Source organism: Astatotilapia calliptera, chromosome 23 (genome assembly GCF_964374335.1).
Source record: "Astatotilapia calliptera chromosome 23, fAstCal68.1, whole genome shotgun sequence".
Classification (NCBI taxonomy): domain Eukaryota; kingdom Metazoa; phylum Chordata; class Actinopteri; order Cichliformes; family Cichlidae; genus Astatotilapia; species Astatotilapia calliptera.
This window is the reverse complement of record NC_137443.1, coordinates 47,611,394-47,625,122: the sequence shown is the minus strand read 5'-3', so window position 1 is coordinate 47,625,122 and position 13,729 is coordinate 47,611,394. Positions and strand designations below refer to the sequence as shown.

Below are 13,729 nucleotides of genomic sequence, written 5' to 3'. Positions count from 1 at the left end.
TTAAATTCTCTATGGAAATACGTATTTAAATAAAAGCAGTTGTATACATTTTAGACACAGACCTCAGATGTTATTTGGTTGTTGGAATTGTCCTTTGGTTCTCTGGGGGGAATAAAAGCTGTGGAGGAATCATTGGAGCTCTCTTTTTCTTCCTAGATAGATCAGACAGATAAACATAGTAGCCATGAAGTTTTCAACTGCTCACATGTTGTAGCCATAAGCACTCACTTCAAAGAATTAGTAGATGGTACCTGTGTGAGTCTTGGCTGTGCCAGAGGCTGAGGCTCAGCAGCTTTTGATTCATCCACTTTTCCATTCTTCACAGCATCCAGTGCAGTGGTGGTGGAGTCCAAACTGAGTTTTGGAGTTGAGTGGGGACTGGCATGAGGACTGGTCTCATTGTTGTTGTTCTGCTTCAACAGGTGACTATTCATTAGGCAGGGAGTTCTAGGAAAATGACACGTACAGTAACTGTTGTATTAAACAGAAATTTAAGAATGAATTGGTTCAAAATCTATATAAATGTGATAAACGTGTCTGGCTGGATACATAGATAAGTTTGACATAAATGTCTACCACTTTGTCTACATTATAAAATCCAGAATGCTTCATTATAGATTTATTTATTGTTAATACCCTCGGTTTATTTTCCATGTTCTAGATACCATCAAATTTTAGTTAAGAGCAGCTATATATATAAAAAATCCAACGATACTAGCAACCTGCAAAATTTACTTTAAAAAAACTTTCTCCATCTTGTGGCTTGCATTTTTGTTGCTCGTCTTAAAGTAATTTGCAAGATATGCGAATGAAATAATTGGATTCCTTTGATGTCTTACTTCATTCCCTTCTTTTCTTTCTTCTCCGGTTTGTGTTTGGAGACCCTGCTCCTTGAGGCCAGGGAGATATGGATGTATAGCACTGTCATGATGATGACAGGGAGATAAAATGCTGCTATTGCTGTTCCAAATGTCACAGCAGGATTAGAAAGGAACTGCAGGAAGGAAAGAAAGGAAAAATGTTACATAAAGCAAGTATGGTCAATATTTTTACTACATTTACAGATACAATATACATCATGTACCAGAACTTTGATTATTGTTGTATTTGTAAACTCACAGAATTAGTTATAGCATTTCTCCATTAAAGTTAATCACAGGTAAACATTTAAGAGCTGAGGGAAAAACCACGTTAGTGTAACAATAAGAATCCTAGCTGAGGTTGACTGGGGTAGACTGAAAACAGATAACACTGTTTATAAACTCCAGACCAACATCATTATACGTTATGGAAGCTACCTCTGCCAGCTGGGGGTATTTTTACTCCCTCTTGACTACTTCCAGGTATCTGAGCTTTTATTACTGATTCCCGATTACTGAAAGGGAACTTCATGAGCAGGCCTTTTGTGGTTTGCATTATTAATGACAAATAGATGAAAATCTGTGAGGCCTCACATTTTAAACTAACAATTACTAAGGATTTTATTCAGAATAATGAAAGACCATTCAATAATAACCTTTACAAAACCTTGCAGTCATTCATTACACATGAAGTTACTGATGGTTACAGCTTCCAAAGACAAGTAGGAATCTGACTTTAAGGAACTGAATTTATCTTTCCAGGATCTTACTGGTTTCTCTAATTGCTGTAGTCTAAGGAGCTTGCAAAGAAAAGCGTCTGGACTTCTTTAAGTTGCTTGAAGACGTTTCACCTCTCATCCGAGAAGCTTCTTCAGTTCTAAGGTCAAATGGTGGAGAGTCCCAGATATAAACCTAGTGGGAGTTTCCCCCCACAGAGGGACAAAAGGACCCCCTGATGATCCTCTAATCGCCTGAGCCAAGGTGTGAAACTGGGTGTGGGTCCCAATCAGCCAGAGTTTCGGGTGAGCTCATTGTGAAACCTGGCCCCACCTTATCATGTGATGTCCTGAGGTCAGATGGCCCAGGATGTGAGTGGGCGTTAAGGCGTCTGGGGAGGATCTCAAAACTGGATTATAGATGGCAGAGACACCAACTCTCTGCTTTTCTTTGCAAGCTCCTTTGACTGCAATGACCTGGATGACTGAGAACCTTCACAGACATTCTGAACAAATGCAAATTCCAAGATACATTCAAACAACATGTATACAACACTGGTCAAAAGGTTTAGAACCCCCCAGTGTTTCCAGTTATTTATTGCATTTCGAGTCACTCGAGTCCAGTGAATAGCTTGAAATGGTATAAAGATAACTGAAGTGCAAGAGGTTTTAAAAAAAAGGTAAGGTTACACAGAATTAGACAAAAAGGCCTTTTTAGGGAACTCAAAATGTATTTAAAGCTGTTCTGCAGCAATGGAGGTTGATCGAGTCTTGAAAGCTGGTGCTACTAATTCCAACTTTTCTGGATTGAGCAGCAGGATTTTTGTATTGTTTAGACATTTTTTAAACAATACGATCAGGCTTTCAAACCAAAGAACTCATTACCAGCTGTTATACTATACAGATCTGTATTTTAGTGGGTTGTTAGCCACTTTCAGTTTGTTCAGTGAGATAATGTTATTGTTCTAGTTTATCAGTTTGCATCTTAACCTTTTTATTACCAAAAACTAGAAAAGCTATCAAGACTGCCAAAATCACTGACATCTCTGGCAGTCACAGCTGAATCAAGAGTAGGCTAACAGCACACAGTGGACAGCAGGACACTTCTACTACTAATAACAAAATTAAGTTAATTATAATGATTCAATGGAGCCTTTCTGTTCGAGTAAACTTAAACTTACTCGAACAGAAAGAGTGAAAAACAAAGTCGATTTCTCAGTAACTTTGTAGACTCTGTGTTTGTTTACATTGCACTTTCTCATTCCCTGCTGTATCTGATCAATAGGATTTTATACACAACACTGTACATAGATTTTGTTGTACCTGAATATAACACTCTCCAGGTGGCACCGTTCTCTGTCCAACGATGAACTGCCAGAACAAGATGGCAGGAGCCCATAAGATGAATGACAGGATCCAAGCCGCTGCAATCATTAATCCTGCCATCTTAGTTGTCCTTCTTGTGGGATACGTAAGGGGTTTGGTCACACAGAAATATCGATCGAAGCTGATAATTAACAGATTCATCACAGAGGCGTTTGACACAACATAATCTAAAGCTAGCCACAAGTCACAGACCACCGGCCCAAGTGGCCAGTAGCCAACAATAATGTAGACTGTATACAAATTCATACTGAAAACACCGATGATCAAGTCAGCGCATGCTAATGAAAACAGGAAATAGTTATTGACAGTTTGTAGGTGACGGTTCACTTTGATGGAGAGCATGACTAAAATATTTCCTGTAACAGTCACAAAGCTCAACGATCCTGTAACCATAGCAATAAAAAACATCTCCAAAGCTTTGTATGGACTTCCTGTTCCCACTCCACTCTCAACAGCAGAACAAGATGTTGAATCATTGGTGGATATGTTGCAGGATGTGTTGGAGAACAGGTCAGTCGTTTGGTTGAGCAATGAGCCTAAAAGAAGAGAAAAACAAGAGGATCGATTGAGAGAAATACGCACTGTGCTGCTGTAAGGTAACAACAACAAAAGTTGATTTTTTTAAATGTGGGAGACGGATTTAAACACCCACAGCAGCAGCTGGGTTTGTGACAGATCAAAATAGAGAAAGAAGGCTTTGCTTTCTAAACAGGGACAGTAAGAACATTTAGATGCAAAGTGGAAAAAGTAACAAGGTGATGACATCAGGGTAGACAGCTACATATAAAAACATTTACAGCTGTTTGAATTTAAAGAACTTAGTTGTAAACTTATTAGCTTCTCAATCTCATTATCCAGTATGTTCTGTCACACACACACACACACACACACACACACACACACACACACACACACACACACACACACACACACACACACACATCTGTATCTTGTGTATTTTTTTAATGTTGACAACCCTTTGTGTTTTTGTTCTTATTGCATCGCTTTTATTTTTGCAGCCTTTGTTTTTTCTTTCCCCTGCTGGTCACCGTTGTCATTGCTGTGTTTCACATGTTTTGAGTAATTACTTGGACCGTTTCTCCCATTCTTCTTTACAAGCTCCATCAGGTTGGATGGGGAGTGTTGGTGAACAACCCTTTTCTAATCTCTCCAGAGATAATACATTGAGTTCACATCTGCGCTCTGGCTGGGCCACTGAATGTCCTTTGTTATCTTGGCTGTGTGATTAGGGTCGTTGTCCTGTTGGAACATGAACCTTCTCCCCAGTTCATGGTCCAGAATGCTCTTGAGTAGGTTATTATCAAGGATGTCTCTGTTCATCTTTCCCTCAACCCTGGCTAGTCATTCGCCACGTCATTGTAGGGATGGGCACCACTGTCAATAAGCACCTATGACTGCACACCAGCCCACCCAACCAGCTTCATTGTCAAATATGCCTAACATCTCATCTCGCTCATGTCTGCACTTCCTCTGTGTCCTAAGCAAGAATAACCTGGACCAGAGGCTGCTGTCCTTCTATCGCTCCTCAGTGGAGAGCATGCTCTCCTACTGCCAGGGTGCTTGGTATGCATGGGTGACTACTGAGACAGGAAAGCTCCACAGAGGGTAATTAACACTGCCCAAAAAATCATTGTCTGCCCTCGGGTCAATCAGACTCACAAACAGCTTCTTTCCCTGGGCCATTCGGATTGTTAACAAACACTAACCTGCCACACCCCTTCCCTCCCCACCCGCCTCCCCAATCTGACCCATGATCTGAGTAACCGCCGTTACTCGGGCCACACACACTGACTCTATTCGGACCAAGTCTTTTTTTCTTTGCACTACTTTCACACACTTTGCAACCTGTTCTCTAATGTGTGTCCGTTCATCATGTGCCTTTCTTTTATTTTTGTATACATTCCTCTTGTTTTGTATATATTTCTCTTGGCTGTTATTTATTCCTGTCTACTATTTATATTTTATTCCAGCACAGTTGGTGTGGAGCAACCTCAATGTCATTGAACATGTATAATGACAATAAAGGGCTATTCTATTCTATTCTATTCTATTCTATTCTATTCTATTTTGCTAAGTGGCATTTTATACCTGAAATTAGTTAAAGGTTTTCAGAATGACTTTTTTGTCTACTCTTTAGACATTAAACATTGTGTCCCACAGAAAGAAAGCAACACTGAAAGTTCTGCCCAGCTTTGTCCAGGAAGATAAAACACACAGTTATTCATGAAGGGTTTGATCCATCCAGCCACAATTCTTTAAAAGAAAAATCATTTATATGGGTTTGGGTTGCAGGGACAGCAGCAGTCTTAGGAGCTTATCTGGGTGAACATCGAGATGTTCCCAAGCCCCCCCAGAGATATCATCTCTTCCCTAGTCTGCCCCTGGACCTCCTTCCATTTGGACACCTAGGAGGTGCATTATCCAGAGGTATCCGAGTCAGATCATGGAACCACCTCAACCGCCTCCTTTCAATGTGGAGGAACAGCAGTTCTACTCCAAGTCCTTCTCATATGACCGAACTCCTCAACCTATCTCTAAGAAAGTGCCCAGCCACTCATATCATGCCTGCGACCCGATTCTACCCAGAGCTCATGAAGTAAGGGTAGGAATGTAGACTGACCAGTAAATCGACAGCTTCACTTTTATGCTCAGCTCTCTCTTCTGCAAGTTCCCACCTCATGAAGCCAACAGAACCACATCATCTGTAAAAAGCAAAGATGAAATCCTGGGAGACCCTCCACCACTTGGCTACCACAACAGATTGGCACAGCATATGCATCAGTGCAAGTGCCACCCCAATCCACCTGTCAATCTGTGTCTCCCTTGTGAACAAGACTCTTGAACACCTCCACTTAGGGCAGTACTTATACCTGACCCGGAGTGGGCACGCCACCCTTTACCGGCTGAGAGCCACCATTTTGCTACGCCCAGCAATTCTGTCCTTAAAAATTATGAACTAAATTGGTGACAAAGGGCGGCCATAGTGGGTTCAAAACCACCGGAAACGATGGGTGCTGACTTAATGCCGACAATACCAACCAAGTTTCTGCTACCGTTGTGCAGGAACTGAATGGCCCGTATCAAAATACTTGACAACCTATACTCCCGAAGCACCACCCACAGGAATCCCCCAGGGACCCGGTTCTTCTCCACAAAACTACAAAAAACTGTTTGAGCAACCCCCACCCACCCTGAGCCAATCCCTCAACATGTTTGTACTCACTGCTGATATTGACGTCATATTAAATAATGTTTTGCTTTTTAAAGTAGTTTGAGAACAATTTGAGAGCCACTGCACCAATCCTGATTCTGAATGCACTGATGAGGTGGTCAGCTGTATCAGATGCTGCAGTCAGGTCTAAAAAGAGTACTAACAACAACACTACTACACTGCACTTATTAAAATGTCATTCATACGTCTCAGTAGAGCAGTTTCTGTACAGTGCTTCCCCCCTACAGTCAGAATGAAATTATAAAGTAAGTTGTTGCCTTTCGTGTTAATAGACTTTTTTTGTATATAGCACTTTTCTACTCAAGCATCTCACTTTTACACAAGTACCCAGTTTTCCTTCTGTGCCTAAGTGCTTTCTATCTAACATTCACACTGCGATTGGATGCAACTTAGGTTTCAGTATCTTGCTCAAGGATAATTTGGCATGACCAAGACACGCTGACTACACTGGATTAAGCATTTATGCAAAATTACGAACACTATAATAGTTTTATTTGATTTTGGCGAGAAATCAAGTCAAGCTGATCTAGAAAGTCTTACAAATCAGATAATCTCAGTACGACTTCAAATTTCCCAGTGTGAATCCTATTGGCAAATCTCATATAGGGTATGCGATTTAAGCTGTTTCAGCCTGCATACAGATGCTGCTCCCTCAGTAGGCTGTTTTTGCCAACCAACCTCCTTTCATGCTAATCATGCTGTTTCTGACTTAATTTTTTTCTGCTATCATGGATGCAGACTGTGTTCTGTGAGGGAGTCTGCTATCCTATCCCCGCATTAAGCTTTCCATGTATGCCTGCAGAAAGGGAGGGGGAAGGTCTCTGAGGCAAGCTGACAAAGGGAACACACAGCTCAGACGCTACAGTCAAATAATGTGTGTGGACAGAGCAGATTGTTGTTTGGTGAGTTCATGTTCAATTTGGCATTGTTGTTTAAAAGAAATAATATATTAACATGTGTATTAGTTGTATGTTAGTAATCTAGCTAACAAATTAACAGTACAGAGTGAAGCTAGATGACTAGAAATCTAAGAAGCCAACATGTGTGTGAGTTCTGAGGGACCACTTCAGCTCTGCGCTCCTCACAGGGAGAACATTGACAGCATGATCTCATCACAGACTACATTTCACTTCTGTGTGGACAACACTGTGCCCCTCTTGAAGGTAGAGTGTTTCTCCAATAACAAGCCCTGGATAAGCCCTGAAATTAATGCACTCCACAAGGAAAATTAGAGAGCTTTTAGATCAGGAAATAAGGAGGAGGAACTGAGAAGGAAGAAAACACCTACAGGAAGACGACAGAGGACCAACTGCTGCAGAATAACATCAGTGGGATTTGGAAGAGGCAGGAAATAATTTTAGGTCACAAAGCAGCCAAACGCAGTATGTGAGAACACAGGGCTGTGTCTCTGACGGGCTGGTCTGCTGTACTGGGGCCCTGCAGGAACGGTGCTGGGACCCTCTACACTGCAGACTTCTCCATCAGGCTGCTATCTACAAACGTTTTCCGATGACCCTGTCATAGTTGGCTTCATCACAGGTGAGGACGATCAGAGTACTGATGGTAGATTCAGGACTTTGTGAACTGGTGCCAGCTGAACCATCTCCTGATCATCACGGGGAACCCACCACATTGAGATAGTAGACTCTTAGAAGTACCCGGGTGTTCACCTGAGCAATAAAGTGACTGGAGTCACAACATGGATGCTCGTTACAAGAAGGGTCAGAGCAGACTCTACCTGCTGATGAGACATCTTTTGGAGAGTTGGGATGTGCTCCTAAAGACCTTTTTTGACTCTGTGGTGGCGTCAGCCATCGTTTATGGCATTGTCTGTTGGAACAGCAGATTATCTACAGCTGAGGGGAAGCGGTTGGATAAGCTCATCAAAAAGGCCAGCTTTGCTCTAGGATGCCCCCTCGACCCAGTGCAGGTGGTAGAAGACAGAAGAACTATATTTGAAGAAGAAAAATAATATCTCTCTTGGACAATGTCTCCCATGGGATTCATGAAGCTGCAGCAGACCTGCAGAGCTCCTCCAGTGACAGACTGCTGAACTAGATGCACAAAGAGGCATGATCATATAGCAGCTGTTATACTTTATAACCATCACTGCTTCCAACACACACAAAAGGTTGTTTACATCCCACATTGTAAATATATGATCCTATTTATTTTGATATTTGTACATATAGTGCCGCAGAGCTGTGCACCTTTCTCCTCTTTTTTACACGTCTGCTCCTAATCTTATTGTACATGTGTATAGTGACAATAAAAGGCATTCTATTCTATTCAATTCTATTCTATCCCTGCTCTTATTTGCAGTTTTTCAATTTTCTTTAAATAGTCTGTCTTTGTTGTTTTTAAGCACAAATATACAACACTTTTTGTACATCTTTTTTTTTAAGTATCCTACTCAGATGCACATTTCTTTGAGTCTGAGCGTGGTATTTTTAATACTGTACAGTATCTTTCTTGCTTTTTTCCCTTATGTTGTAAGTTTGCCCTGTACAGTCTCTTATTTCTTGTTTTTTATTTTAAAATCTTCACTTTTGTGTGAACCTGCATGCTTGATAGGCCTGTCACTTTGCTGCTGGAACATGTGAATTTCACCAAAAAGGATATTTCTATTGTGTTCTATGCACACAAAAGAACAAAATAATCTTGAAATGTGCACAACAGGCTGATGAGAGGTATTACGACGGATTTCATCACTACCATCTCACACACTCATATATACATAAACAGCATTCCTGCAACGAGGCTCCAGACAGAAAGCTGCTGCGACTCTTGAACACAGGCGCACACATATGCATTCCACTAGTAGCAACTATCAGAATTCCTTTTGTATCAATGCTGAAATATTCATCTAAAGGAATTTATATTAAATTATACAAGCACAGCTGTTCACTGGTTTTATTCCTTATGTGCCTACAGCAGCTGCTGTATTTGACAGGAAATCTAAATATATATTCCATAACACTGCGTAACATTGTTTCAGGCTGACTTTTTAAAAATTGTTATGGACAGTCTATGTACAGCTGTACAGAGTACAAGCTTTGATCATTCAAACAAGGACAACACTGTCAAATAATATGGATAACTTTTCTTATTTTGAACGTGCAACTTAAAAGTTGCATCTTTCAATGGCAATGACGCCTACAGTGTGGTGACCTTCTGAATCCAAGTACTTCCATGGCTGGTATACCATTTAATGTCTTCTCTATGTTTCATGTAAATGTGCTTTCATGTGGTTCTACATATAACGACTTTTGCAGGCGTCTCACGTAAATGCTATTAGTATACATGAAACAAACAGGGGTAAAAGACAACCAGAATAGTGTCCCAACACCTTCAATTATTGGAGACAGTTTAAATTAATTTTGTGAGCAGGACCACACATCATACGTTCCCCTTCTAGTTCTTTGTCTGTAGATATTCTCTTGCATTTGAAACTGTTTGTTCTCCTATCGACAACTAATCCTAGAAGAATCCTACTTACCCTTTTAATATGCTCACTATTGTTCCTCAGACCATCTGGCGAAGAACTCCATAGCCTATTTTCATCTCTTTCATGCTGTACATGAAACCTAACAAAACCTCTGACCAACATGCCCAGGATGCAGCAGAGCGGCAGAACACCACTCCTGACACATTCTCACTGCCTGAGAACATCTTGTTGCATTGTTTGGCCTTGTTTCTCCTGATGCGACGCCACTGACATGTTATAACTTGTCATAAGACAAGGCTGCATAGTGGTTGGAGAGGCTATACCCTGGTGGAAAAGCAACACCATTCAAATCGCTCTTGAGCAAACTGGCAACCCTCTATCTCTCTCCTCGTTTTCTTCTTTACAAAATACATCAACAGACATTCCCAGCACCGGAAGGCCAATTTCTTTCTCTTCAGTCCCTTCTTTATAGAATTCCTCAACTAATATTCACCCCAGCTCAGGATACTTCACAACCCAAAAACTGCACATCCACTCACACCTGCTTAGCTCCAGCTGCTCCTCCAAAGCCCTAAACTACTGAGCCCACACTATCTCTAGTCAGGGTGCCTGTCGGGATGACTGTTGTTGTGATTTGGTGCTGTATAAATAAAATTGAATTGAATTCATTGACTTTGGATGTTGCTACTTTCAGTTCTGTTCTTTCTGTAGATGTGTCCATCCCCGCCAAATTGATCACACAATCCAACTCGCCCTCAGTAACTACCTATCCCGTTTCAGGCTTCAGTGCCCACGGGGAAACTCATTTGTGTAAATCTCCTCCTCCAAAATTTACTCTGCCTTTTTGCACCAAACAATAGCTGCTCCCTCTTTTTGGACACCTCTGCAGTGCTCTGCCCATAATTCCTCAAGGCTATTCTTTAATTTCTCACTGATTCCAACTGATTCCAAATAGCTTTTCCCAGTAAAAATCTGGCTTTGACAACATCTCCTTGAGGTAACTGTTGTTTGGATTTGGCAGAATATAAATAAAATTTAATTGAAATAAACTGAGAATCTCACCAGCTTGAATGACATCACCTTCCATGATGATCAGCTGTCAAAAGCTGATAGTCTGAGCCCTAATGCTGCACCTTCTGCTGGTTTTAAGTGTTATCAGGGTAAATGGCCTGTATTTATATAGCGCTTTACTAGTCCCTAAGGACCCCAAAGCGCTTTACATATCCAGCCATCCACCCATTCACACACACATTCACACACTGGTGATGGCAGCTACATTGTAGCCACAGCCACCCTGGGGCGCACTGACAGAGGTGAGGCTGCCGGACACTGGCGCCACCGGGCCCTCTGACCACCACCAGTAGGCAACGGGTGAAGTGTCTTGCCCAAGGACACAACGACCGAGACTGTCCAAGTCGGGGCTCGAACCAGCAACTTTCCAATTACAAGGCGAACTCCCAACTCTTGAGCCACAATCGCCCCTAATAGGCGATATACAGAAGCCTTTTCCTCTAATAGGCTTCTGTATATATTTTGTGCTCCATTTTCGCCTCCCAAGACAAAACTGTCTCCCATCACCTTTGTTCATTTACAAAATCTAACCAGCTGCCTCACCTCACAAAGAAGGTCAAACTAACCAGCCAGGCAGCTCCATTTCCATATTCTATTTTAAGATAAACTCGTCCCTATGTCCTTACAAGGCTCCGTCCATTATCCTCATCCTCAAAGATTCCAGCAAACAGATCCTTTGTTCATCACAAAGTCTGGGCACGTCACTGCCAGATTTTTGTTCTTCTCACTCTTTCATCAAGTTTTCTCGCTGCCTGGAAATTCTCATGATCTCTTCTGTGGCCCTTCCTTCTGCACTGATGCCACCCAGATCTCATGAAGGCATCCTGATCAAGGTCATGGGACATATGGGTCATCACAAGCCTATCAGTTATATATTTGCAACAATCTTCAAGACCTTTGTAACGCGCAATCATCACTGCTTCTAAGGAATGCCTTTTTTGATTTGGATTTTGTTTGAGGTTAGCGCTGTGCAGGGTATACCCCAACTCTCATCACATGACAGCTGGAACAGCCTCTACCCTTACCACAGAATTAGATAAGTAAGTGAAATGAATTTTAGATAGAAAGTTGGTGTTAGAAATATGTTCATTTGTGTACAAAGTCACAAAGCCTAGCCTATTTTTATCAGACTTGACTGAATCTTCTGTATATGTAGATTTTTATGTTCCCTTAAAATTTGAAATGAAAATACATAATGTTTTAAAATATTTGTACAAATAAGCTCATTTTAATATGGCTGCTATGGCTGTTGAGTAATGAGAATGTTTTATAGGAGTGTTCAGATTTCAAGCCAATAGCCCATCAAGTGAGGGATTTACCAAGGAGATGCTCTGTCCCCATAGGCCTGAACCCCCTCAGTGAAATCATTGACAAGACTGGCTATGGATACAGAGTATAGAATGGAGCAACCTTTAACCACCAATACAAGGATGACATCAAGGTGCATGCCAGGAGTGAACGTGACATTGGTTCACTGATCCACACCACAAGGATATACAGCAACGGCATCTGAACGTCATTCAGACTGAAGAAGTGTAGTCAGATGGTAACAAAGAGAGGGAGGGTAGTCAGAACTGAGGGCATCACACTACCGGAAGGCAACATTGCAGACATCAAAGACAACTACAAGTACCTGGGCAACAGGCAAATGGAAACCACAAAGAGGCCGCTTGGAAAACTGAAACCACCAAGTACCTGCAGAGGGTAGGCAAGTCCTGAGGAGTCCGCTGACTGGTAAGAACACCTGGACCACACGGTGATCAGACACCTTGATGATAATAAGCTGACTAAAGGAGGAGATAGAAGCCACTGACATCAAGACAAGGAAGCTCCTTACCATGCATGGAGGGTTTCACCCCAAGTCCAGCAACCTGAGGCTGTACACTAAGTGAAAGGAAGGAGGACGGGGACTAATGAGTGTCAGAATCACTGTCCAGGATGAGACGATGAACATCCATGAGTACATCAGGAAGATGGCCACAACTAACCACGTGAAGAAAGAACCCCGAGAAAGAAGAGCAAGAGGAGGAGCCATCATGGAAGGACAGGCTCCTGCACAGTATGTACCACCAGTAGACAGGAAGTGGCTGACATACAGAAATCCTACCAGTGGCTGGACAAAGCTGGACCCAAACACAGCACAGAGGCACTAATCATGGCAGCACAGGAACAAGCTCAAGACTCATTGAGGCTGGGGTCTATCACACCAGGCAAGACCCCAGGTGCAGGCTGTGTAAAGATGCCCCTGAGACAATCCAGCACATAACAGCAGGGTGCAAGATGCTAGCAGGCAGGGCATACATGGAACGCCATAACCAAGTGGACGGCATAGTGTACAGGAACATCTGTGCCGAGTATAACCTGGAAGTCCCGACGTCAAAATGGGAGGCGCCCCTTGATAATGACCGAGCTAAGATCCTGTGGGACTTCCAGATATAGACGGGTAAACAGGAACATCATCTAAGACAGGGACTCTAATCTCAGGTGTGATTTCTGAGGCTGGTGACTCGGATTAATTTATCCTCAGTAGCAAAGGTGACTCTTGGTCTTCTTTTTCGCCATGTCTCAGTGTCAAATTTGCATCTTTGTGAATGTCTCGTTTCCTGCTTTACTTTGGGGTGGGGTGGCTGTAGCTCAGGAGGTAGAGCAGGTCACCTACTGATTGGAAGGTTGGTGGTTCGATCCCTGTCTGCATGCCAATACCATTGGGCAACCCCAACTAACCCCAAGTTGCTCTCCGATACAGTGTGAGTGTGTATGAATGTTAGATTGGGTGAATGAATTAGTTGTAGTGCTCTGAGTGCTCAGATAGAGTAGAAAAGCTCTATATAAGAACCAGTCCAATTACTTTGACAGTCGTGTTTTCAGTTTTCCTTCCTTCCCGTCTTCTTATGTCAGATTAGTCCCAGTTGTGTTTCCTTCCTGTTTCCCATTTCCTCGTGTTGTTTTTCTTAGTCTGTTGTCATTATATATCCCATGTGCTATTATGTGCTCT

The 13,729-nt window shown here is 42.2% G+C and overlaps 1 protein-coding gene across 1 annotated transcript in view; it reads right to left on the bottom strand.

Moving 5' to 3' along the window:
• The window catches only part of LOC113018380 (muscarinic acetylcholine receptor M4-like), a 76,358-nt gene that overhangs the window by 27,523 nt on the left and 35,106 nt on the right, over positions 1–13,729 (bottom strand). Inside the window, exons 2-5 of the mRNA XM_026161447.2 lie at positions 2,900–3,498; positions 840–994; positions 252–447; positions 63–152 (exon numbers count right to left, since the gene is read on the bottom strand). Coding sequence (XP_026017232.1) covers positions 63–152; positions 252–447; positions 840–994; positions 2,900–3,498 — 1,040 coding nt within the window. The remainder of the gene's footprint in view (positions 1–62; positions 153–251; positions 448–839; positions 995–2,899; positions 3,499–13,729) is intronic.